The 27,735-nt window shown below is 41.3% G+C and overlaps 1 protein-coding gene across 1 annotated transcript; it reads right to left on the minus strand.

Annotated features, from left to right (window-relative positions):
* Positions 1-1,382: 1,382 nt before the first annotated feature.
* On the minus strand, positions 1,383-27,735 carry GPT2 (glutamic--pyruvic transaminase 2). Its single transcript, XM_039721301.1, has 11 exons — positions 26,591-27,735; positions 17,278-17,367; positions 15,708-15,816; positions 11,850-11,983; positions 9,505-9,748; positions 8,686-8,765; positions 7,961-8,097; positions 7,104-7,278; positions 6,513-6,668; positions 5,380-5,492; positions 1,383-4,093 (listed from the first exon to the last, which is right to left on the minus strand). Exons 1-11 carry the CDS (start codon positions 26,909-26,911, stop codon positions 4,003-4,005), a joined length of 1,650 nt encoding a protein of 549 aa, XP_039577235.1. The 5' UTR covers positions 26,912-27,735; the 3' UTR covers positions 1,383-4,002.

The following is a 27,735-nucleotide window of genomic DNA, read 5'->3' on the forward strand; positions in this document are numbered from 1 at the left end:
TTCCCTGTTGGGAGCCGGCCCGGGCACACAGGAGCTGCGCTGGAGCAGGGGAGCGTTTCCATGCCCAGGGCTGGGCAGGCGCTGCTGGCGCTGCCCCGGCTCCCCGGTGCTGGGAAGGCTCCACAGGACGGGCCTGTTCCAGAGCTCAGCTTTGGGTTTGGCTAAACTGCTGCTGTTCAGTGTGCAGAGCATGCAGGGGTTCGGAGATAACCAAGGGAATAACCGGTTACAGCGTGTGCAAATTCTGATCAGGTGAAGGCAGATTTAACCAAAATGTAGTAACAGGGAACATTAGAAAGGTGTGGCTACACCAAGTACTGAATATATAAAAATATTCAAATCCATATCATTAAAAATAGAATTCCATTAAGAAACTTATCTTGCATGTATCTAAATTTAAAAATAATACTAGAGGTATTGTGTCTTGGGTTTTGTACAAATTTGAGCAAGGAACTGTGCAAAAAGGCTTTTAGATAATGCTTTAAAACACTAGTGGTTCTCACATTGTGTATATGGATGCTGCAAGCTCTCTGAAGCGAGTGGCTTTTTCTGTATCAATATGCATCTGACACATCTCCTGAGCCAGATGGGACTCAAAAAGAGATACAATTGTCACTCAAAAAGAGATACAATTCATAATATAAATATTTTGTATCAGACAATTTTCTTGTTTGCAAAACAAACAATGCACTCCACTTCCCACACGCCCCCCCCAAAAAAACCCAACAACAACAACAAAAAACTCTTCCAGACAAACAGGCAAATGTTTCTGTTCCAGAAAAGACTCAAAATCCTGATATAAAGAAAATAATATCCTGCTTTTGGTAGTTCTGCATATGCATATATGTTTACAGAAGCAGGACTAGTTTCCCTTTCCCTAAATTTTGTTTTTGAAATTACCAAACACACACCTCTAAAGTAATTCTGAGGTGTCACTGCAGAAAGACTAGATAGTGCTGCTCTGTACCTTTAATCTCCTACAAGCCGTGTAAGAAGGTTTTTAAAAAGGGAACTGACAACACCTCACCAAAGCTCTCAGGACACAGGTGATCAGCCCCAGCTGCCTGACTGATCATCGCTGTGAAGAAAGAATTCTGGCTTGCCTCACTCCTGGTTACAACTCCTTACATTACAGAATTAATTATGAGCATAAACTTGCCTAAGACCATCTCTATTTACAGTTCTGCACTTGCAGGGAATAATTTTGTGGTAATAAGTTGGACAAATGTCAGGTCCATAAACTGGAGTGATGCAGAAATTAATGATCTTGTACATGGGTATTAAATGTTAGTAAATACTGGTTTGAACATGGGATTAAATGTGTCATTGTGCAATCCAGCTGATGTTGGTTCAGTGATATAGAAAATGAAGAAGTATTACCATTTTTTTAACATGTGCTTTATTATTTGGAAGTCTTATACATCTGAAGTACTGTTATAAGGAGCACCTGGAGGAAGATCAAACCTATAAGCATGCATTTGAAAGGAAGAATTGTCTGTTGTTAATGAAATATTTCAAAGACATGGAAAACAAGCCTTTTTGTCTTAGGTTTACATGATTGTTCCACAAAAATGCACATTAACCTTATCACAATACATACAAATATTGTGGATGGACAATAGAAATCACCACCCTTCCATATGAGATGCATCAAGAATAAATTGTTATCCCTTATAATGTCAGAAACAGAAAAGGCACCATAATAGAATGTTTAGAAAAAACTCAGTTTATGCCATTATATTTTGATTCAAAACTGTAAGAATTACTGTCCCGACTTAAAACAAAAAGCCTTTCACACCTGTAAATTATCATTATAAACTTGTAAACCTTTACATTTTTTCCAGAAGTATCAGGTGCAAATGCAAGGCAAATATAAAATCTATTGACTTATTAGATTACAAATACTACCCCATGAAAAAGCTGTAGTTACAAAAATATAAAAAATATTCTAACTCCCATTGTTAGATCTTAGTTTCAATCTACACTGCATTAAGAGTCCAAAGCCAGATCTGATTTGGACACATTCCTAGAGTAGGAAAGTGCTGTTTGTCTTATTTTCACATCATTATTCTGACCTCCTCCCACGGTTTTGCTTTCTGGGTTTGTTTTATTTATTAGTGCATATTAAGGATGCCAAGTGGTGGGTGCTGGCAGGTTGTATTTTTCAGTGGATGGTAGCAGCATAAGTGCTCTCAGTGTGCTCTCCTCCCAGAAGTGCACTGCTCTGAGAAGAAAAACATCATTTTTTCTCCAATCCTCCACAGCAGCTTTGTGTAGCAGCCATGCCATTTCCATTTATAACCTGTGACCCCTGGCAGGTGATTGAGAGGAATGGATTCTTCTGACAGGCCTCAGTAAGGAGCTGTGAGGAGCTCAGCCACTGCTGATGCTGGGCCACAGACAGGAGCTGCTGTGGTGAGGACAGTCACTGGCAGCATCCTGTCCTCCTGACATGAGAAATTGGCACAGCTTTATCTGGATGGTGTTTCTCCAGCCCTTGGCTTTAGTAAGCTGGATCAGCACAGGGTGTTGGACCAGCTACAACAGCAGCCTCACAAAGTGCCAGCAGACATCAAAATCAATTTACTTCTAAATAACACTTTCAAATAAATGACTAGATTGAATGTGATATTCTTGATGAATAAACTCTGTAACAGCTGAGCCTAAGCCTGACAAATGCTAATGCTTTCACATCTGAATGCTGAAAGCTCTGTTCCTTGAGCCCTTTATCAGAGCTAGCAGAAGGTGTCCAGCTTCCAGCTCTAGAGAAACAGAAGCTGTCCTTTGTTTTGCAGGGAAGCTGGCAGAGATTAGTGGAGTCACTCAGCTGTACTCCTAGATAGCCACCTTGTTCAGCTGGGCTTTGAGAAGCACTCAGGATAGTTCAGACAGCAGCAGGACTGTGGAAGATTTAAGTGTCTGCTGTACTTTCATTATCTTTATGCTTGGTGAAAGACTTTTTCCTTTAAATACCTTCCTCTTCATTAGAAATCAGCCCCAGCATTTCTCCTGGTAACAACGTGTCAGTCCTTGCAAGTTCCAGCTGGATTTTGGCCAGCTCGAGGGGCTGTGTGAGGTTTCCAAACAAATGCTGCCCACAGACAGAGCGGTTCTGAAAGGGCTGTGTTTTACCCTGCTTGAAAGGACTGACTGTACTCACATCTGCTTTCAGACACTAACTTACTCTGTTCCATGTGTATAAAGGATGTGGGCTAACAGGAGACTCCTGGAATTGTTATGGCAGGAAGTGTTCAGTGCTCTTATGCTGGGCTCATGTGTTGAATAGCACAGGAAGAAGAAGATTGTATTCCTTATTATGTTTCAGTTTCATAAAAATACTGTTCAAGCAGACACCACGTTCACTCCTCTGATCCACACTGTATATTCCATTCCAGCTATGGAATCCAGGCAGGATTTCTTTTCAGCAGAATTTCAAAGGTATCTGGACACATCTGCTGAAGATTTTTTAAAATAAGCATGCTGTCCCTACATGCTTGGTCGGGTTTGGAGAACACTTCATACTTAACAACAAAAACAACAAAAGTTAAACCAAGCAATACCTATAATGTAGGAGTTTTGATTTTTGTTTAGTAAAATTTTAAGATGGGAAACCAATTCCTATCTAAACAATTGAACTTGGCATTTGTGTTTTGTAAAAAACCCACATGACAGTAGTAATTTTAATGAGAAATTCCCTTCCCCAACCTATTGAATCAAAAGTTCACAAATGTAACTTTTAATCAAGGCACAAAAACATTTACTGACTCTTTCTTCTCACCACTTTCTTCACATTCTTCCCCTTCCCCTTAAAAAAAAAAAACTTAGTGTAACAATGTCTTCTATACCAGACGTAACTTTAATAGTCCAATAGTATCTGAGTCTGGTTCTATCTATTTTGAATTTAGTTAAATTAGATAAACAGCACATTCTCAGCACATCATTGTTCATTGTCTCTATTTGCCTCGAAGGGGAGGGGATGAGGGGGGAAAAGCCACAGTAGTTTCATGCATATTTTTCAAGAAACTTTATGTGGAAGTCTTTCACTTTCTCCAGTAGGATCTTCAGCTTCTCTACTGGAGGAAGAATGGTAATTCTGAAAAATAATATTTAAAGAAATAAAAAAATCAACCCATATTATCTTCAGAACCAACTAAACTATGATCTTTGCACAATTCTCAATTAATCTCAAAGTACAGCAAGTAATGTGTTAAGTTTGACATATTTTTGATATTATTCTTTCTTTTTTTGAATTTATACTTTAATTGAACTATACTATTAAACTAGAGCAATTTGTTTATATTGGTTAGAATACAGGAATTCAAAAACTGTTATTTTCTTTTGAGTGGGGTAGAAGATTACCAGTAAGAAATAATAGCAATTCAAGTTTCCACTGTTGGGAACTCAGTTTCCATTGTTCCACAGTTTTTACTGTTGGGCATTTATGCCAAATTATACCCACTTTTTGAGCTTTAAGAGTTGTCACTAATGAGTAAATGTACATTTTTTCTTTAATTGAAACCTGAGTTCAGAAGCATTAGAACAATGCAACACCCCATTCTGTAGATTTTAATCCCTTTTTCTCTTCTGCACACCCTGAAAATCCCATGGGGTGCAGACGCCAGGCTGTTTGCCAGACCTCCAGAACACAATGGCTTTCCCACACTGTTGCAGGAATGGAATCTCTAGGTTTTCCCTGGAGCTGAATGTACCCAGAGGTCTGACCCAGCTGCCTGTGCTGCACAGCTGCCAAGGCTGAAGATACCTCTGCTCTGCTGCTTCACACACAGAAACAACACAGCAGAGGGTGAGGAAGACTAAACTCCGTGACAAATTCTAGCTATCAGTGGCTTGGCTGGAGCAATGTTCTGTTTATTGGAAGCAAAAACAACAGTTTTGGTATTAGAATATTTAGTTCAACATCTTGTTTTGGTAAAGTTATACAGAGTGTTTAAGGAGCAGAGCAGATTTATAGGGATGATACTGAATTTTTCATGCAGTGTCTCCCATACGGAAACACAGTTTAACTCCCTCCTCCCCACAAAAGAATGCAGGGAATTTTTTCTAATTCCAGAGCCAACTTTAAAATTAAAGTCTAAACTATTACTACTGTTTGTATTCCTGGAGAAGGCATTTCAAATGCCAGTATGTAAAAACAGAATAAAATTATGCCAACAAGCTGTGAAAACACCATAAAAACTTGTATAGCTCATCTAGCAGACCAGGTCTTTGACCCTGCTGTCAGTCCACAGAAACTGTCCAGTGGAAACTGAGACAAGATAAACTGAAATAAAAATCCTTGTATTTAATCAGAAGAGAAAGAACTGGGATGATACTTTGCCTACTACTGCTAATTTGCTTTTTAACAAACAGAAACTGTACCTGAAATGGTAGGTTCCTTCTCTCTGGCCAAATCCACTTCCAGGTACAACACATATTCCAGTCTCTTCCAGAAGTTTCATGCAATAGAACATATCAGGTGCCATTTTATGAGCCTAAGGGAATGGATGCCTCAGAATTATTGAAGTCAAAGTATTCCTAATATATAGAATTTCATTATTGCTTTTTTTCCCCCTGAAACCTAATGTTACATTACTAGTTTCTTATTCAATTTACTAAGGAAGATGAGGAGCAAATGCTGATGGGGCAGTTCACACTGAATTAACTAACAAGTACTTCAAGGAGGAACAGGGCTGAAGATCTTACACAAAAACTCACTTCAAAAGAAAAGGTTTAGGTAATTTTGTTATTCCCCTTGACTTGCTTGTAACTTTTGTCAGAAGTCTGAAAGTTGTACTTGGAAAAATCTAAGGCAGTGACATTTGATAAGATTAAATTAATTTGAGAACTGTGTGTTCCAGTTCTGTTGGCAGTTACTATTTTTTTCCCCCAGAATAATCTGCTGCCTAGGAAGTCCCCTGATTAATAATTATGAGAGGTTCTTAAATATGTACAGGTTATATACCTAATCAAATAAGCAGCTGAAAAACAGCCCTATTTTTGTTCTCAGCTGTGCTAATAAAATTCCCTTTACAAAGTGAGTATTAAAAATTAGGTTTCAGAGCTCTACTTAGGAACAGAAAGACTTATCATTTATTAACACAGGTTACTGTCCCAAAGGCAAAAAGGTGAAATTTGTAAGGAAAGCTCCAGCCCTCTTTCCCATTCCTGGTGAATGGGGCTTCTCCTGTAGGGTCAGTAGCACACTGCCACTCACACATGCTGGTCTCTATCCAGGCATGGGCAGCAAGCTGGAACTGCACAGGGCCAGCTACTTGTGTGACTTTAACACCAACATCCTTGGGGACACTCAGCCTGGAACCCTCAGCACTGGGATGAAATGATCTGTTCTGTTTTCCTCTCTTCAAATAAAGGCCATGTTATATTTAAGGTCATACACAGCCCATGAAATACTGCTTTTGTTCTCCATCTCTGGAAGCAAAGTTCATCACTAGAAGTGGCAGGCACAGGTGAGAGGAGGTTAAAAGGGATGGATTGGGGTGAGAATGACTGACCTTTGCTTCCTCAATGGCTTTGGAGGGAATAAAGATCCGAGGGAAAGCGTACATGGCTCCTTGAAGGGGGTTGCAGTGAACTCCTGGGATCTTGTTAAACATGTCTTCTGTTAGTTTGGCTTTTTTGGCAAGATTGTTCAAAACAGATTCCTTCTCCTGTTTAAAAGGAAGAAGTTCAGTTGGACACATTTCAAGTAACAATAAAAACACCAGGAGAAATGATGATGTTTCCAAAGGCCTTCCCCAAATGAAACACTGGTAGGGCTTTTCTGAGCTGCTAGAGAAAACCATGTTCCAAATTCCAGTTGTGCTCTTAAAAACTGCAGTGCAAAAAGGCTTTAGCAGGGTATAATTACAGTGTTGCAGACAGACAATGACCTGCAGAAGTCTCTGTCTGTGTGCCCTCTTTTTACAGTTTCCTTCCTCAGCATCCACTCCTGGCTCTTTTTAGAGACCATCTTAACTGAACCTTTGGTTTGACTTGATAGGAGAAACAAAAGAAGACTCTTTGGTCTCAGTGCATAATTTGAGTTCCCAATACTTAGGATAGGTTTGGGAAATGCACAACAGAACAAGCATGTTATTGCTGACCTTTATGAACTGTGCATAAGATTCTTCTCCAGGTACTGGAGGATTCACCACAATATCCATGGCTGCTTGTCCTGAGACTGGAGGGCAAAGGCGAACAGAGAGCAGCTTAACCAGCTGTCCTTTGATTTCTGGGTGCAAGTTTATGACCTCCATGTAACCTCCTCTGTAGCCACATCTGGGACAAAGGGAACAGAAGAGATTGGTTAACTTCAAGCCTATAAATACAACAAAACAATGAAAATGATTGCAGAAGTGGAAAGACAATTGATGAGAATCTCACAGTGGGTAAGATACAGCTTGTTGAAACAGCTGCCACACTGATATGGTTTAAGATGGAGCTGCATCACATGTCATTAAGTCCGAGTATCCCCTACAGAGATAAAGGTGGACATGCAGCTTCCCTGGTAGGCAAGTTAATAATTAACATGGATCTTTAATCTTAAGAACAAGAGCATATGGCTGTAGCAGCATACATTTAATAAAAAAATTCTTTTCTTCCATGTCCTCCTCCCCAAAAAAAACCAACCCAACATTTGTAATATCCCAGTGATTATTGAGCTGTTCCCCTGAATGTTGGAGGCCAATTTTCCTTTATCACATGTCCAGATTGGGACTGTAGGATTTCACCTTTGTGGGACTGAGGCATTAGGTGTCTGAATACACTTATTATTTGGTACTTTGAAAACTACTGAGTTAATCCATTACTCTGTGCTTGTTTTTCTTTTCTTAATAGTCTTTAGTTAAAATTAATAGAGGATTAATTATGGTGGATTACCTTCAGGTCAGTAATATGAAAGCGCTGTCCCACCAGATTAATGAGGAAGATGAAATAAAAAAAAAAACTAAATCAGACTTACTCGCCCATGTATCCCTTAGAGGTGGAGTGAAAAGAGGCCAGCTCAACATTGTTATAGTACTCGGGTCCCATCTCATACAGAATCTTTTTGAAGGAATGAAACTGGCATCCTTCAGAGTACACATTGTCCTGGTAAACCTGAACAGTCAGAAGACATTAATGTGCTCTGTTCCCCCAACTAAGGATAAAACACGGCCTTTTAGAGAGGCAGATCTGAGCTGAAGCAACAGTCCTTACACTCAAAACTTCAAAGCTGTTAGAAGACACAAGGTTCTTTGTTAAGCAATAGTTACTGTAATGATACTTTTTATCTGATGTGACCACACTTAAAGGCTGGGCCTTTGGAGAACAGGAGCTTCTTTGGATGATTTAACCTTTACTTGTAGGTTTAAATTGATTTTCCTTCTGTTTCTTCCATTGAAAGTGGTCTGAGCACCACGTAGATTTTTAGGTCTGTTCTTCCTTGTGTCCCTTACACCTTCTTCCTTATGTCCCCTTGTATTTCCTTGTGTCCCCTACACTTTCTCTCTAGTTCAAACCCAGATCAAGCCACCTCTTATATTGATCCTTTGATATTAAGAATCCTGCATGTCTCTTCATGTCTTTATATGATAACAGAGAGTCTGTTCCCTGTACTTAAAAAATACTACTACCACACATGGAACAAAATTATACCTCATATGAGTACTCTTAGTGTGCTTTTGAGAGAACAGATTATTTCATTACCTCATCAGCCAGAAGAAAAAGTTTTTCTTCCCATGCAAAGTGTATCACATCTTCAATGCACTTTCTGCTTTGCACCTGTCCTGTAGTTTGATTTTTAAAGCAAGAAGGATGTTAGTGGAGTGTACACATACAAATCTTTTCACCCACACCTACTTAGATTACCAACTTTTCAAGAAGATATCCCTCTTCCTCAGAAAAGTGCTATTGAACTTTAGAATTCAGTTCATTAAATATGACTAAATATGAAATTTTGGGAAGAATTATGGTACAAGGTAACTTAGTCCATCTCAGCAAAGGGAGTGTGAGATGCAGTAATCAATCAAGGACTTACTGAGAGTACTCTGTGTATGGCTAATCTTTGTAAATGCTCCCATGCATGAAGGTTAGGAGGGAGCTAGCTTCTCACCAATCAACCTCAACTACTCAAAAAGCTAAATTCTGAGGGAGGCTTGCCACTGAGTTCTGAGTTATTACAGTCATTGCCTCTCAGAAGCCAAGAGGCTACAGGCCATGCCAGAGGCAAGATCTCTCCTAAAGACCAGAAGTGACTGAAAGTCATTCCACAAGTCTGGAAAACTTCAGTGGAAGCAGCAGCTTCAAATGGGATCCAGTGAAGTGAATCTGCTCCCTCCTTTCTGGAGCTCCAGGACACTGAAAATATGTTTCTAAAAGTAAAGTCTGTCCTACTTGGAGCACTGATCTCTGGAATTCAGCTCAACAGATTTGATATGTACTTAGGATTTGCCTGCAATGTCAAATGAATGAAAAAGGAAAGAAAATGGTCTTAAAACCTCTTCATTAAACAAAATTCCTACAGACCTGTGGGATTTCCAGGGTTGATGATGCAGAGGACTTTTGGATTGCAATATGCCTTAGCTTCATTCAAGGCACGGCGAAGCTCGTTCACATTTAGAGCCCAGCAATTTTCTTCATCCAAATAGTAGTTCACCTGGATAGCATCCAGTTCAGAGATGGCTGCTGAGTATAAGGGATACTGGGGAATAGGAATCATCACTCCTGTTCGGGATTTGCCACCTCCTGAGATCAGGATCTTTAAAATTGCCTGGGGAAAAAAGGAGGAATTAAAAAAATTAAAAAGGTCATGCACAAGAATTAATAATATTTTCTGGAATAAATTATTAAACTTCCGAAAAAAGTGTGGAGTTAAGGTGGATTTCTGTCCTAGAAGCAGATAGCCAAAGAGAGTTATTTATTTCAAGTTGTTACAGGCTGAGTGAGGATGGTCTAAGCTTAATGGAATCCTCTCATGTCATAACTTCCAAAGATCATGCCTGATCAACTACAAAATTTAGGAAAAACATTCTGAGCATAAGGCTAGAGGGCAAGTTGGAAACAGGAGTATCAAGATAATGATTTTTTTTGCTGTGCCCTGTTGTAAGCAAAAAAGCTTTAGCTAATTCTTGCTTATTGCCTTCCATTCATTGTATCTCATTAACCACAAGAGACCAATAAATAAAACCAGAAATTAGAACTGGGGCCTGTGCAGATTCTCCCTTGGAACAGAGAAACCTGTTTTACATCAGGAGCAATTATGTTTTCATTTTCAAGTAACAGAACAGACCAAAGTCTGCATGTCTTGGGATGGAAATAAAGGCATATGTAGCTGATGTCCAGAAGATACAGGCAGAAAGGCAATGTTTGTGCTAAGGTCAGTCCAGACAATTTCCTTGTGCCCTATGTCTGTGTGATGTGGAGGTTTTTACATGTGAGTTAAATAAAACAGTGCACAAGGGGCAGGAAGCAGAGACATTTCCTCCTTTACAACCACGGGAGAGCTCTGAAGTACAGGTGCAATCAAAGCAAGCATCCTTATCAGCATGTAATTGGCATCTAAACCCAAAAATATCTTTTCTCTCAGCAGCAGTATCCTTTCGTTTCTTTGTGGTTCTAGTACAAAATCTGCTGCTCTGTGCCTCTCATCACATACTCAGCTGCTGAGCTAATGATTTATAATCAACATAATTTTGTACCCACCACTAGTTTAAAAATACCAAGAATCCAAAACATATAATCAGGACCAAATGCATATTTAAAAACTCCTTAACACCCTCTCTCCCCTGAGGTGTGAAACAATAGTTGTTTTATCTTTAGAAGGGCCAAAGAATGAGACTTTTTGTAGTGCTGGCTTTACATGAGTGGTGAAATCAAATTGGCACGGTGCAGATCAGATGTGCTGCACTGCCACTCCTGACAAGCTGCCAGTGTCACAAACTCTGGAAAGCCGATGGACTGCAGAGCTCTGGAGAGCTGCCTCTGCCGGGTCGCTCATTCTGAGCTCTGCCACTAGATGTCCTTTAAAAAAACACCTTCCCCAACACACTGTCAAAGGCTGCTTCATAAAAGCCAAACTGCTGCTGCACTGTCAGTAAGTGTGTCTGTGTAAAGGAGCGGTCTGATAGAGACTGGTATTCCTGTCTTAACCATCTTTGAACCTTGATTAAACCAAAACCTGAAGTTTTTCTCAAACAAACTAAAATACACAAGCAGAAATCAATCTTTGGGATTTTCACTAGCATTGATCTGCACTAGCAGATTTACTTGGAAGAAGAGGTGAAGTTTATTCTCTCTTCCCTCTTCCACGGACTGATACCCTCTAATCTTCAGTGTTTATGTGTCTTAACCACTATTTTCACTAGCATTGTTCTGCATTAGCAGAGTTTACTTGGAAGAAGAGCTGAAGTTTATTCCCTCTTCCATGGACTGATAGCCTCTAATCTTCAGTGTTTATGTGTCTTAACCACTGAGAACAACCATTATTTAGTCTGAAATAACAACCATTATTTAGTCTGAATTTAGGCCCCTGTAGCTCATTTCATATTACCTCTACAGAAAGGTACAATTTAATGTGTACTAAGAGACTTTGCACACACTTCTTAGCTGGCTCCTGACATTCACTGGTTTGTTCACAGGATTGGATATTCATTGAATGTGGCTTCAGTGTCTGCCAGATCAAACTCACAGGACTTTGTGAGACCAGAGGTTCAACAGGGATCTGTATTTGCAGAGGTAACAGTTTGTACCAAGAGGGACCAGGTTTCACTTTAACACTTACAGAAATGCCATCGCAGGGATCTGTATTTGCAGAGGTAACTGATAAGCTACAGTTTGTACCAAGAGGGACCAGGTTTCACTTTAACACTTACAGAAATGCCATCACTTGCCCCAGTGGTGAGGTAAATGTTATCTGGATCTGCAGGAACCCCTCCATCTCTTCTTTCAATATATGAAGCCACATCTTCACGGATGCAATTTATTCCTTGACTAGCAGTGTAGGATCCTGTGAAAAAAAGAGAATGAGATGAGAATTGAGTGCAGTGTACATCAGATTTGCTGTTACCAGCAAAACTCCTGAGCTAGTATTGTATGGAGCAGTTTGTACATATGAGCCATATTTATATGGATCCCCAGGATGGGTTTGCTTTTTTTTAACATGTAGCAGGATAGGGAGCTGGTTTGTTCATGGAGCAAAATAATTAATTTTTGTTTGTTCATGGAGTAAAAGAAGTAGACAAATACAATAAGCATCATTAAAATAAAAAAATAGCATACTGGATTGATAAAAAGAGGGATTTCAACCCTATTTGCAACCTGGGACAGCAATCCCATTTTTACTATCTTTCAGTTGCTTTCTGTATGTTGGAAAGAGCAAAAGAATTAATTTGTAAGTAGACAAATACAATAAGCATCACCAAAATAAAAAAATAGCACACTGGATTGGTAAAAAGAGGGATTTCAAGCCTATTTGCAAACTGGGACAGCAATCCCATTTTTACTATCTTTCAGTTGCTTTCTGCATGTTGGAAGCACTCCTGAATGTAAACAAACTCCTATTTAAGAAATGGGAACAAGGAACAGAGGTAGCACGTGCAATAGAAAGGAAAGTAATTTCTTTTAATCCATGATAAATATAAGGGTATTATTTGCAACATGAAAATAACATATCATTTTCTCCCACAGTCTGAAACCAAAAAAATCCTAAACTGCTTCTCTCCTTCCCCCACAGCATCTCCCACAACCACCTTTCAGCAGAAATATCTAGAATCTCCCCAATCTCGTGCAGTTTATAGAGCACAACTAATAATCATAAATAAAATGAGATGTTAGATGCCTGTGTGCATCACTGCTGAGAATGTACAACAAACAAAGAGTAAACATAAGCCTAGGTCAAGGAGAGGAATGAATTCAAGCCATGAATCCTAAGACTGATGGACAAAGAAGTGACAAGTGTACATCTATTTTAGAACACTGTCAGAAAGCTGCAGAATCTTCTTTGCTTGTTGGGTGGAGTGGAATAATTATGCCTGACTTAACTCTTATCACTCAGTTATCTGCTAGTAGTCTGCCTGGTAGGACTTCTGTGAAAGCATGATTTAAAAAGACAAAGAACCTTTGCAAGCACTGCACAATTGCATGGGATAAAATGGTGATTCGGGGCACAAAGTTCCAGGATGTCCCAAACATTTACTTTTACAGGACTAGAAGTTAGACTGGGTCTGCACATGGGTGTTTGACCACAGCCAGGAGAATGCTGTTAAAGGAGGAGAACAAGCCTAAGCTGTCCTTCTGTCTTGTGCTCCATTGGGTGCTGAGTCCTACCACTCTGAGGACACGCAGAACATTTCATTGCACTGTACTTCTACACTTACTTGTACTCAGCTGATGGCTTTGACTAGAACCCATGTTTGCACTGTGGGATGCAAATAAATAAACCCAACCCAAAAAGCTGCATATATTATGTATTTTTATATACAGGAGAGATGTCTCAAATGCCTGGAAAGATATTCCAATTATCCCACATGCAAAGAAAGTGATGCCAGTAGAATCCCAGAGTGTTTGGACACAAGACAAGTTGAGGACACATCTGAGCCTTCATACGTGGCCTGGGAGCAGTGAGACTCAAAACCATGAGTAGGGTTTTGCCAAATGATGTTCATTGGAAGTGTGGGCATTCTAGTTCACTTCCAGAGGAAATTTCATATTCATATTAACTTTACAATTAATACCTTTAAATAGGCTGGTATAGATATGGGTGCAACACTTCCAATGGCTTTGACCATATGTAGTGATTCCACCTTTGTGCTGGATTAACAAATTGTTGAAAAATAAGGTTTTGAACACAACACAGCAGGGCCAGTTTTTCATCTTTGCTTTTTCACAAGAAAGGCAATTTTTCTTTCTCAGCCATAAAGAGAACAGCAGTAAGTTGCCAGACTACCAACAAAGTGATAGAGGTGACTTCCACTCCCTGTGCCTCTGGCTGCATGTTTTGGGAGGCTGAACAGAGGCTGATGAGCTCCAGAGGCCAAGAGGAGGGGCTGGCACACTGTACTGGAGCCAGGGAGGGTGGACAGGGGGGCAGAAACCAGTACAGCACATCAGTGAAGTCTACAGTGGTTTTAGCTGTCAGGAATTTAGAGGTACAGTTGTTCTTGGCATAAATAATTTCAAAATTAAAAATATTTAGACTCCAGAACCTCAATTTAGCCACTGAAATGAACAGTGTATTCTGTATGCAGAATTATCATCTTATATGAATACCACAATTGTTTCAGGCCTACTTCCTCAGAATCTACTGAGCTAACAGAAATTATGGGAAATGTATGATCTTCTGAAAAAAAAGGAACATACTTCTGAAATATTATGCAAGACTGAATTCTTTATAACATGGGGCTGTGGTGTCCCATGCCACCATGCCCTTAAGGGGAAGGGAGCACCAAGGGGTCAAGACTGCTCATTCTGAGAACTCCTTCCACATCCCTAAATTAGACAACCACTACAAAGAAAGACTGAGTCAAAATTCAAATGTATCCCTAGTAACTCCTATGTGCTGACAGCACTATGTGGATTTATTGTTCCAAAGACAAGAAAGGGATCCATTAAGCTAGAAGAAATTCTCAGTTTTGACAAATGTGTTTTTAATGGTCTACCTTAAAAGACAAACCAATACAAAGAAGGTGAAGATAAAATACATTCTGTATTAGGCTGTGCTGTTAAGAATAGTCCAAGCTTGAAATACTGCTAATGCAATCACTGTTTATGTTTTGTTTATTTTATTAAGTTTCATAGCACCTACTCTCAAAATATACCAGTGCAAATAGGCACTGCAATCACAAAGATTAAGAAATATGCCAATTACTGTAATAAGTCCTCTGAAATGTCACTGTTTGCCTACTTGAAAAAAGGTGTGCCAGATTCTTTGCTGTACCCAGCACTGTAGCAGTATCTGCAGAGTAGAAATTCTCATGGCATTTGCCAGGTACAGGTAGGTCAGCACAGTCACTAGATGAGGAAGAAATTGCCTCTTCCTTTCTAATGAATATGCAAAGTTTGTACTTATGTGGATATGACATGTGCACTCTTGTAGGAACAATAGTTGAAGAACAGAGCTCTGTAGTTCTTTCAAGAGTTATTTTACCTTGGAGAAATAAAGCTTTGACTTCAGTTAAAACTATCTCAGCAAAGTAAAAGACTTTCATCAGTGTAGCTTTCCTTTTGCAGAGGATTATCACCTTGGAACCTGAGTTCCTGATACCCCAGAAAACATACTTGAACTGATGGTTCAAAATTAAGATCCAGGAGTGTGCACTGGATCAGCTGAGATGGACATTTATGGTTTGTTGACACCAGCATTCCAGGGACAGTGAGCTCCTTGGCAGAGAAACAACTGGAGAAGGTAAAAACTTTAAAACCCTCCACCTAGTCTCAGCAGGATACACAGAGCCCTGGATTAAGAGATGCCATACCAACAGAACAGAGCCTCATTAGTACTCTGTGCCACTTTCCTGGTACAAAAACTCCTCAGCATTCCATTCAGAGTTATGCCCAGATGTTGGTGTGGCAAGGGCTCCATGGATGCATAACCCTCACGCTCTCCTCTGTGACAAGTCCTACCAAAATTGTCACCATTAGTCACCATCTGCAGGTCACACTGCAAACCTGCCCCCATCTGCTGCAGGTATTGAGCCACCTGTGATGTTCCTAACACCAGAACAGAGCCTTACCTAAGCTGTTTCCTCCGCAGCCCTGCAAGATCCGCCTGGCGCGCTTTTTGGCGTCCTCCGGAAAGCTCGGGCTGTCCAGCAGGTTTGGGTACGTACACAGGGCCACCACCTGCAGGGCCAAGGACAAGTCAATTGGCCACTTTTCAGTGGGTAGTTTAAGCTGATTATATTGTGTTAACTTCCCTTGGAAATGAAGATCACAAATACTGGCTAATTAAAAACACAGGTTATTGAGGAAGAGTTTGCAGTTGGTTTTTTTAAGGGTTGTTCTCACAGAAGAGAAAAAAATCTTACCAGGTTCCAAGTTAAGCTGATAAAAACAATTCTAGAATTATTAACTATTTGTATTACAGACAGTGAAGATTCCAGGTGAGCTAAGCATAGTGCAAACACAATAAAGCACAGTTAACTATTCCTAAGCAGCTCTATCCTCCACTCTTTGTGTATTACTAGCCCACTTTTATTGACAAGAAATCAAGACTTTAAATATGGAGCAGAACTGAGAAACACAATCAAATTTTGAAGGCATAGTGGCATGTTCTAATAATTCTTCCACAAAATAACTTCTAGTTCTTACTGATTTGAATTCATAGGAAATAGTTAATTAAAAAAAAAGAAGTGGTGATATAGAACATAGTAAAAGTAGAAACACAACCCAGCAGAATTAAGTTAATGAAGGAATGTAAGACACAAAGAATTGAGAGGTGTCTCTTGAGATCAGCTTAATTTATTCCAGTCTCTCATTTTTATGCTCAAATGGTGTAGTATGGATAGGCTGTTGTCATCTTGTGGGGCAATGACAATGAATTAATCCATGTGTGCACACAGTCATGGGGAGAAAGGATTTCCCATTTTATTTAATAACATTGAAATAACATGTAATACATTTGAATAATTGATAAGAAGCTCAGGTCTCCCTAGTTTGCTGCATAGCTCCATTTTATAATCTCATCACCTGGACCCTCAGTTTGATAAGGCTTCACTTTGTCCTGGAACTCTCTGAATTTGCATTATTATAGACAGAGGAGTTTACATGAGGGTGTGAGGGATGCTCAGTAAATAAGATAATACTCATTTTAACTTTGTGTTTTAGGAATAATGTACAAATATGAATTCTGTTGTAATCTTTCCTAAAAGTTAACTTGCCAATTAGCTTGCCCAGAGGTAAAATGTGCAAAACGAGACACAGCACAAGTAGCTGAACCCAGCTACGTGCAGATTTCAAAGTATTCTCTCAGATGAAGAAAGGCTTTTGTTTTTTTCTTTAAAGAGAACCACTTCCTTTCTTGAACAGCATTATTGATAATGAATGTGCTAACTGATAACACAGAAGTGGCAGGAAAAAGTATGGGTGGGGAATGATATGGAAACTAAGGAAAGCTACTGTGTTAAAAGAGGACAACCAGCAAACAATAGGACTTTGGCTCAGAAATGAACATTTAAAATTCTTTACAAAAGAACTATTTAAAGTCTAATTGCATCTAGGGAATCAATTAAACTAATACCTATATCAGACAGCTTTAAGGCATTCTAATAAAAAATGAATAATAATATTTTATAGTAGTCTTACCTGACGGAGGAAGGTGATTGGTCTCTGTCCCATTGCATGAGCATCTCCAATGTTGGCTTTAATCACTTCAGTAAAAGGTTTTTTGATTCCCTAGAAAGGAATCATTCAGAATGTTTTGTTAGGGCTGTAGTAGAAGATTCTTTTTTAGTATTTGTCATGTGGCTGTAACTAAACAGTGCCTGATCTCAGAACAGCCACACTGTTTAATGTAAAGCTTAATGCATTTCTTATACAACACTGCCAGGAAATCTTAAACGGTTACAGAAATTTTGTTGACTGTGACACATTTTTAAATGATAGGCTGGCTTTTATTTTTCTGCTAGCTGCAAGTAGGAGACTGACATGGCTGGAAACTACATATTGAAGTAGAAAAGATGAAAAAAAGACATTTTGAATTGTCAGTATTAGAGCACCTTCTTTGAGACATCTAAGGGAGGGATGGATCAGTCAACAAGCTAAAAAGACTTGAGGATATTTGAGAAACCACCAATAAAAGAAACCTCAAGACCTTTAGTTCTTTGAGAGTAAAAACAGTAAAGATACTTCTTGCTTATTTATTTTATACTTAGATTAAGTATTCCTTGTATGATGACCCCATTTTTCCACGTAGAGATGTTTCACAAAATATATCACAGTGAGACTCTGTATGATAAACAGGAAATGCTAAATAATCATCATGAATATTTGAAGGCTTCCTAGTCTCCAAAATCTGAACAGACAGCCATTTTTCCTGTGAGAAACTGAATACATCATGAGAACACAGGGAAAGAAGTTAATGAATGTTGATTAGCAATCACAGCTCTTTAAAAAGCAAAACAAAATAAGGGCATCAAAAAGGCAAAGCACTGACTGATTGAAAAAAAAAACAAACCCAGTGGTTTAAATAAAAAAGATTAACTGAAAGTAAAGGCCAACATTACAAGAAGAGTGAGAGAGGCAATAATAAATTTAGTGTTGTTCTAATGTATATTTCAGAGATAGTAGGGAGGCATCCTAACAGTGACAGAATTGTCATGTGGACTAAGGAACTGCAAAATCAGACTGATCAGTTTTCTGTAGAAAATTACCTATAATATATTACCATACCTATGGTATGGCCTTACATTTATCAGCAATTGAAAAAAAAATTCACTTAAAATAATTGAAAGTGACATACTGAGTCCATCAAGTCATTTACTTTTATGCTTGTTGATCTAAGTGAGCCCCCAGATTAAGAGCTGCATTTCAGCTCTAAATAAAAAATTAGAAATAGGGGTGTCAGATAGGCATTACGTTTATCTGAGGCTGAAGTTTAGTAATTTATGAGTAATGCAAACAGCTAAAAATGTGTTCTCTTCAAGCTATCTGGGGTCCACTGACAGCACAACACTGTTTCATTCTAATCACAAATAAAAAGGAAGAGAAAGGTGTATGTAGAAGAAGAACAAATTCAATTTGCTTGAAATGAAGAAAAATCCCCACATATTTTGGTTGCATTTAGTCCTTGCAGAAAATTGAATCAGTTTCTCTAGATTTGCAACGTAATACAAATCTGTTAAGGAATATGGATGATACTTCTTTGCCTAAACTTAGGGAGTCTGAGAACACAGCAACATGAAACAGAAATACTCCAATTTATCAGATTAAAACCAAAACAAACCAATTCCCTAATAATAGAAATACCCTACATTACACTAACTAGATTTTTTTGCTCACAAACACTTTAGCTTTAGAACTGTCTTCACGAGATGTGCCATATCCTCTCCCAGTGACATCTATACAAAAATTGCTATGACCACTTAGTATTTTTCTATTACTTGATTTCCAGTCACTCTCTGAAAAAAAAAAAAGAGTATCAGAACTTGCTCAGATTTAGTTTAGAACAAGAAGTTCTAAACAAGTTCTTAAAAAAAAAAATCTAAACAAGTTTTTTAGAACAAAAAGTCCCATCTTACAGTTTCAAAAAGAAGGAACAGAAAACAACAACAGGCAAGAACAAGTGCCGAATGTTAATGGTCAAAGCCTCCAAGCAGGGCTATCAGAAGCTGGCAGCAAGGGCAGTGCAGACAGTGCCTGAGACTCTGCAGGTGGGTTCAAGGCAGAATTCTGCTCAGACCCTTCAGACACAGCAGCATCAGTCACCAGCGACCTGAGTCAAGGCTTCTCCTGTGGCAATGGGTGTGGGCATCCAAGGGGAGGGTAATGCCAAATACTTTTTGGAAGAGATGTGGAAAGATCTGTAAATCTGTATGAAATGTGAATGTGATGTTGACAACCTCAGTATCAAACTGTAGAGCAGCAGGAAAAGGCTGCAACAGGTCATAGATTTATTTCACTGCAGAAGGCTAAGCAGTCTTTAGCTATGTCAGCAACACACCTGAGCTGAGACAAGTTATGTCCCTGCAAGCCAAGGAACACACAGGGGGAGCAGGAACTGGGCCACTGGAGTTGTTTGCTCTCCTCTAGGGATCCCCAGCACACCTGCCCGTGCCCCAGGTCCCTGTGTCTGGGTGCAGGCAGGCCTGCAAGGTGTGCTCCACAGGCTGCCTGGCTGCACTGAAGCAGGCAGAGCTTTGCAGAAGGGAAGCTTGCATAACAGGAGCTCTAATAACAAACTCGTGAGCAGTAAGTTCCAGATTGATTCTCCTGCCTTGTGAAGAGGGTATAAACCACATCAAGGAGAGAAGAAATGCCCAGACCTACAAAACAAGCTCTGCTCCAGCCTCCTGCCTTTGGCGGCACCTCACACTGTGCTCACAACGTGATTCAGCTTCAGCTCAGAACAAGGCCAGGCTCCTGCCACTCCTCTGACAGTATGAGCAAACAGATCCCTGATAGCAGCCCTTTTTTGAAGCTGTAGAAGCCATCTTTCACCTCCACATGTAAAAGAGAAAATATAAAAACATGTACTATCTTTTAGTAGCCATCTTCTGGATAATTAAAGGATTTTAATGGAATAAAAGAATCTTCCAGGATTTGGAATATCCTCTTTGGAAATTACTTCCTTCAACTGTTACTTCTGTCTCTCTGCTGTTTTTAGACTAAATGCATCTTTTAAGAAACCTGATGAAACCTGAAGCAAGCCAGACACAGTTACTCTTACAATTGTATCTAAATATCACACAAGGTTGGGAGAAAGGATTTTTATACATGAACAAGAACTCGTTGGTGCAAAGTCAACAGAAATCTTTATGCAGTTAACCAGGTTTGGGGAAGTTTCCTCTTCCCCTAGACATCCCCAGAGCCTCAGGAAACCCATCAGGAAAGGAGAACAGCATGAAATTACGAGTTGTCTCTCAAGGAAAGTCATTATGCAAGAAGTGTTGGGAGAATTACTTGATCAAAGAAGCAATGTGATGCCAGAACACACACCACCCCAACAAACTACATGAGGGCAATGCCCTGCCAGGAGCTGCTTTGTTTCTGAGGAGTTTTAGTGTACCTGGAGGCTCCTTTTACAAAGGTACCATCTGACAGTGCTGGCAGACTGCAAAATACCACCGTGCCCAGAAAGAGTAAAGAATGGTACAAACTGACCTGACATTGTCTTTGTTAAATCTTCAGCAAATTTCAAAGGAAAACCATCACTCTGGAGAGAGCATGTGTGGATTTAGTAGTGGCAATAGGAAAGAATTGAAAAGAGCTCCCTTGAGGAGGCCACAAAAATGTGAGCTGCTTTTAATCCCAGAAGAGAACTGTGGTATTACAGCTATTTCTGAATTTCAGACTTTGCCTGCTCCTGGCTCTCCCAATTGTTTCATTTTCATCGCCACTGCTTTGTGCCTCCTCTTGATGGTTATCAGGCAGTAACATCACACTCTGAAACACTGTACTGTTTCCTTGAGACTGCTTTTGCTGTGACTTGCACAAACAAGCTCTACAATCAGAGCTGGCAAACCCAAACACTTCAGCATGGCTGAGATCTACGCTGTAGTAGCCAAGTTACTTGCTTGCTTTTTTCTCTCCTCCTCTCAAGAGGCCAAGAAAGCACTGCCCAGAGGCCCTTAACTAATAGGGACCTGAAGACCTGAATTAGCATTCCAATCTTTTTATTAAAACAGCTCACAGCAGAAAAATAAACCTGACCTGCTTACCATGGAGTAAGGCTTTGAGTTTGTATTATGCTTGTGTAATTCAAGCTGACAAGAGCTGTTTTGGGGAGGAAGGAGAAGGCAAATTCTGGATTTTGATTTAAAACGGCAGTGATGACCTGCATGCCCCTCACATCACATGAGACAATCAGTGGGACTGACCATTAATTGGCAGATCTGATTCAGAGATTACAGAACAGGACACATTGTGGATTTGCATCCAGAATTTTTGCCTATATAGATAAATCACTAGATTTCATAACAGAGTTAAATGACAGAATTAAAATAATGCTCATTAGAAAGTGATTAGACATTAAGAGTCTCTTAACTTGGAGTGTTACTGTAAAAGGTCTATTTTAGAATAAATGTTGCTAATGTATTCAACCAGAAAATATCAAAAACTGGATTCTGTGGGTTGTGAGCTTCTGAACACATGATTTTGATAATTGTACTCTTGAAACCAGTTTTCTTTCACCTTCATCTGCAGTAGTTTTTGGCATCTTAAAAACCATGGGTTTTACTACAGATTCACTTATGTATGCAACATGTACAGACAACTGAGGAACAACAGTTCTGTCTTAATGAGGTCAGATGCTCTTGCCTGGAAGATACTTCCTTCGTGTGCACACAGTCACGTATTCAAAGAAGAAAATTATAGGATGGCAATTTAAGCTTAACATCTTTCATTACTGGGTGTACCAGTCAATCTTGTATCTTTTTCTTGGCATGTTAAATTATATTTCTGCATGTCATTGTCTAAATTGTGTTTCATCTTTCCAAAACTCCCAGGGACACAGTCAACTCACATTTACAATTAAGGTTGGATTCTATGTCAGATTTTTTCTATTCAATTTAAAAGTCTGATGAATTAGTGAGGGGACAAAAAAAGAAAAAAGCTCTACAGTATTTTAATCAAAATACTTTAGCAGAAGCTTCCTGAGATTTCAGCTACCTAAGTAGAAGGATTTTGGTAGTTTTATTGTCTAAATAACAATGTAGGGAGTGAACAAGTGGCTTGAATAAACGTGAAACAGGAACCTATTTGCAATAGTTATGCAAATGAAAAGTGTGGGCACAGGAGATGAATGTACAACCCTTTTGCTGAAAAGGTAGCAGAAAAACAGGGGCTTCAGTGTATAGAAACTGTATAATGCCAGTGAAGGCCCACGGCTCCAGCCCCAGGGTTGGCATGTGTTACCCACCTGTGCTGTCTGAAGAAATTCCCTACATGCTACCAATATATCCCTGCACACCATCCCTCACCCCCTTTCCACCCTACAACTCTCTTTCAGTAGCTTCAGAGTTTGGAAGGACCTTGTGTGCCTTACACTGGGCCAGGCCCTGCTTCCAGTGTCACCTGAGCTGACCTGTGGTCCTGAAATGCTGTTTGATGTGCACATGCCTTGCAAGGAGATGTAAGGCAGCTGAACCTAACACAGAACTCCACATGATGTACAACCCAATCAGGAACTGGGGAGAAAAGGAGAATATAAGTGAAATGTCAGAGGGACACACATGAAGGGATTTTCCACAACAAGGTCAGTTAAAATTCGCATGAATGCAAAGCAACAAATCAGGTATGTGTCCTGCCTGTGTAAAGATAAGCTAGTTTGTCATTACTGATTAGGTAAAGAGAAGGGCTCTTCTCAGAGCTTGCTTTATTCCTGCATTGAATTTGTATTCAGGAGCAAATTTCTAGTCTGAAATGTAATTAAAATCAATACTTGATACAATGGCCATTTGTTAGCAAGTCTACACAAAGGGGGTAGAAAGAAGGTCTTATTTGATTGAGTTCTGTTTAGAGTGTAATCCTTTATTAAAATATGCCTGTGCTCTAGCTTGCTTTAAAAAGTTGCCAGAAACACCAAGGAAAATGGTTGGAATCAGTTCTTTCTGTCATCTTAGTATGTCAGAATTAGCTGATTGCTACAATAGCAAAGAAACAGAGAAAAAGGATTTTTACTTTCAAAGCATGACACAGTTTCAAAATTATGAAAAAAAGGCTCAGGAGAGTAATCCAATCACTGATTTTGCATGAAGATTTCCATCTTGAAAGACTTAATGTAGATCAAAGCCCTGATTTTCCACCTAGATGAATACAGGACACAAGCCAACAAAACTTGTGAAATCCAGGTACAGCACGCCCCACCTGTATTGGGCAATCAATCTTAATCTGCTTTAATTGAGTATTTTACTACATTGGCTTAGTCCTAGGCACAAGAGCTAAAACTAATGCCTCACTTTTATTAGTTCTTTTAAGGAATATCCCTTCAGTTGTCCAGTCAGAGACTTCTTGAGTAACATTTAGTCCTTATTTCTGTGTGCACTGTGGAGTTACAGCTCCTGTTGTGATCACTTGCAGTTAATACAGAGAAGCAGCAAGTGCCAGAGAGAATAACAGAGGAGTGCTCTTTGGGATCTGAGACAGCAGAACAAACCTCAAGGAAGATGAAAGCTTACACTGTGCAAACTGCTTCAAGTAGCTGTTTTATAGTGTCCACAACAGCTGTATGAGTATTAACAGGTATGAAGAGTAACCAAATGGAACCAAGTTTAAACAGGGAGAGCCTCTATCACATCTGATTACATACAATGGCTGCATTTAGGGTGTTTCTAGTTCAGAAACAAATTACCTAAAGGCTTCTGGGCAGAGGAGGATAAATGCAGATTTACTGCCATTGCTTCACCCCTGCCTGTTCTTGTTACCCCCAGCCACTGCAGTGCTTCCACCTCACTCCAGGGAGCCTGTGCTCTCCTGCCCGTGCAAAGCTCCTTCCCCATCAGGTGTAGAGGAGTGTTATGGGGCAATTCTTGCTGTTAGTGAAGAGTGGCTGTGGAACTAGAGATGCTGTGGAACTAGGCATCTCCTTCCTCTTCCCTGAAGTGGCAACCACTTCAGCCTCTTCTCTTTATCCAGCAGTGTTAATTCTGCTGGCAGTGCTTGGCCTAACCCTGTGAGCTAAGGTTGAGAGGGATGGAAAAAGCTGTACAGCTTAATAAAAAGGAAACAAAGAAGTGTCATTGATGTGTGAACACACAGAATTAAATTTCAGACACACACACAAAAACCAGACAATTAGATAACCTACAATACTTATAAGGAACCCAGGTATTACTCAACACTGTATGCTTTAGCAGACAGCTTGATTAAACAAGAGAATGAATAACAGGGTTTTTTTTTTTCTCAGAAAAGCAAAGAGGAATGAGTAACTTGAGAAGTGTGGAAGAAAGTAAAGGATTTCTACTGAAGTTGATTAGTGTTCTCAGCAGATACACTGTCTCAACTTTTGCAGTAATTTTGTCCTCTTTCCCTGCCAGCTGGGAGGTTTGTTTGCCTTGCTTGTGTCAAAGCATAGTCACCTCTAGGAATGCTGGTAGCCATTATCAATGGCAAACATTATTTCATGAGACTGGTTCCAGGAAAAAAAAAGAAATTAAATGGAAAATGCCACATAAGTAAGCACAACACTAAACTGACATAAAAATCTTTTAATAAAGCAATTGCCAATGATTCGCTGTTATGTTTTTTCAAAAGTGCACAGTAGATTGTTTTTTCTGCCAGTGATTCAGCTGGTAACTGGAGTAAGCAGTTTGGGAGGAGTTTGTGAAGGGCCTTTTATATTTGTTTTGTCAAGTAATATCTCCTGCTCTGTGATGTTAACTTGAAAACAAGCATACTCAGTGAGAATACTGGAAGATTTTATACTCTGAAAAATGCATCCACTAGGGAACCTTGTTGCATAAACACAATGACACCTTTATAAACAAGTTTTAAGGCAAAAATCAAAACAGATGTTCCAAAATTAATTGTCCATCACCACTCTGAAGTTTTAAAGTGAAATTAAAAAAAAAAAAAAAAAGAAGCTGTTTGTAATAATTATTGAGTTAGACATAAATAGTTAATGCATATACTGCAGTGAACTGAAAACATGCTTCATCTTCTAAAACAAGGGGAACCATAAAAGAAGATGTTTGTAATAATTGAGTTAGACATAGTTAATGCATATACTACAGTGAACTGAAAACATGCTTCATCTTCTAAAACAAGGGGAACCAAGTAACATTAAGACCAGAAAATTAATCTCTCATGGTTAGAATTGCTGTAGCACATTTTTTTTCAAAGCACTTTACATGAACTCATGAAAATGGTCTTGCAGTACCTGTAATAAGGTATTAGAAAGACTCGCTAAAGCAGTGACAGCATGGAATAGTATCTAAAATAATAGAAAAATTACTCTGCCAGATGCTTCATCAAAACAAAAATAAGTGTGTCCTTGTGATGAGAGGGGAAGCTGTGCTTTGAACAGTAGAGGCAAAAAGCCATGTCTGTATTGCTAAGGGATAAGGTTTTTTAATCTTTTTTTCCAATCCTCAAGGAATAAGAAAGAAATATGAAGAACAAAATATAAGCACTGACTGACTTGGATGCTTTATTTAGCACATAGTGGCCCAGACCCTTAGGATCTGCTTTATTATCTGATCCACCAAAGAGTACCAACCACCTACAACTCTGGGCAGCGTTACCGAGTGTCAGTGCTCTGAAGGCTTGTCCGGAGCACACCACCGGGGATCTCCTTGGCCCAGCCAGAGCAGCGCCGGGTGAGGCTGCGGGCAGAGCCGGCAGAGCCGGGCCAGCTCACCTGTCAGCGCCGGGGCCTCCCTGCCCGGCCAAGGCAGGATCTCTGAACTCCTCACGAACGACTCAAACGCTCTATCAGTATGATGAAAGCTGGTCACTCACCCCCTTGTACAACACAAAGGACACGGGATTGCAGCAAAGGGTCAAAGCGGCCGGAGAAATGTAAACACTGCTTTATGGGGGTGTCCCGTATCTGCCCCAGGCAGCCAGTGACAGCAGACAGACAGCAGCCGGCCGGAGGGATCCTTTGTTCCGTGCCTCTGCCGCCTCCCGCGGGAAGGGGCGCGGGCCGGGGGTGCCGCAGGAGCGGGGCCGGGGCCGGGCACAGCGCGTCCGACCACGGCTCGGGCCAGCAGAGGGATGGCGAGAACGCTGCTGTGCTCCGAGAGTTTTTAACTTGGCAGGGAGCGCTGCAGCGGCACCCGTGGTGCCTCCGCTTTCCCGAGGCTTCCGCAGGGTCACGTCTCAGCCCCGCGCGGTGTCACGGCCCCGCCGAGCCCCGCGACATCCCCGGCCGGGCGCGGCGGAGCGCCCGGGGCAGCGCCGGAGCGGCTGCGGGAGCGCGCCCTGCCCTGCCCCGTCCCGCCCGCCGCCCCTGCCTCACCTTCCGCAGCTCCTTCTCGATCTCCCCGGCTTTCAGAACGATGGGGCCGCGCACCGCGTATTCCACCGCCTTCACTTGCGGGTTCATGGACTCCAGCGTCAGGATCTTCTCCCGGCTCGCCTTCTCGTTGATCTTCACGGCGGAGGCCTTGGCAGCGCTGCTCCAGCGCACCGTCCCCTCCCGCCGGGGACCCCGCGGCTGCCGGCCGGCCGCCAGCGAAGCGGCGCGGCGCAGAGCCATGTCCGTCCTTCCGCCCCGGCAGCCCCCCGGCCCGCACAGCCGCGCCGCAGCTCGCCTGGCAACCAGCACAAACCGATGCATGCTCGCTCGGGGAGCTCCCACAACCGGATGAAGGATACAAGTGCTGGGGATCGGTGTATTCTGTAGTCGCAGCCGGGCGCTAGGCAGATGCAGGCGAGCAGGAGGTGCGGTCAGGAGAAATGCCGAAGAGCTGGCACAGTTACACGTACACGCTCGATCCTCTCATGTCCAGATCCCGCAAACTTAACTGCAATGGATACAACTGATCCTGCAGTGCTGCGATGCCACCACAGGAGCAGAAATAGAAATAGAAACCACCATTGCACCCGAATAGCGCTGCAGCCCCCTGCCCCGACTGAAGCGCCCGCGCTAGTGCTCTGGAAGAGTCCCGGGCAAACCCATCCTTTTCCCAGCCGGCGCTGGCCCCGGCCGCGGGGCGTGCTAAGGTGTGATTGCACCAGCCGGGCTGCGGGCGCGCTGCCTGGCGGGGGCTGTAGTCCCGGCTGCGCCTCCCGCGGCATCAGGTGATGGGCAGGGAACTACCGCACCCAGAGGCCTCCCCGGGCCGCTCCCGCATTGTCTGCAGGGCGGGGCGCGCTCCCGCCGCTGGAGATGCGGGGGGAACCGGGGTCAGGGCGAGTCGGGGGCATTTTCCTCAGGGAACGGCAAAGCCAAGTGTTCTCGGTGCTAGGGAGCGCTTCGCCGCGCTCGGAGCCGCGGTGCCGCCGGCTGGCCGCGCACGGAGGCTCCCTTTGTCTGGGTGTGCTGTGCTGCTCGGGCTGTGAGAAGCGCAGCGCTGCCCACGCTGGCTCTCCGCTGCCCGGGGGAAAAGGCCGCCTGCGCTGGTTCGGCAGCCTGGCGTGGCGCCGGCAGTGCGGGGCTCT

Source organism: Passer montanus, unplaced genomic scaffold (genome assembly GCF_014805655.1).
Source record: "Passer montanus isolate IOZ18808 unplaced genomic scaffold, ASM1480565v1 scaffold45, whole genome shotgun sequence".
Taxonomy (NCBI): domain Eukaryota; kingdom Metazoa; phylum Chordata; class Aves; order Passeriformes; family Passeridae; genus Passer; species Passer montanus.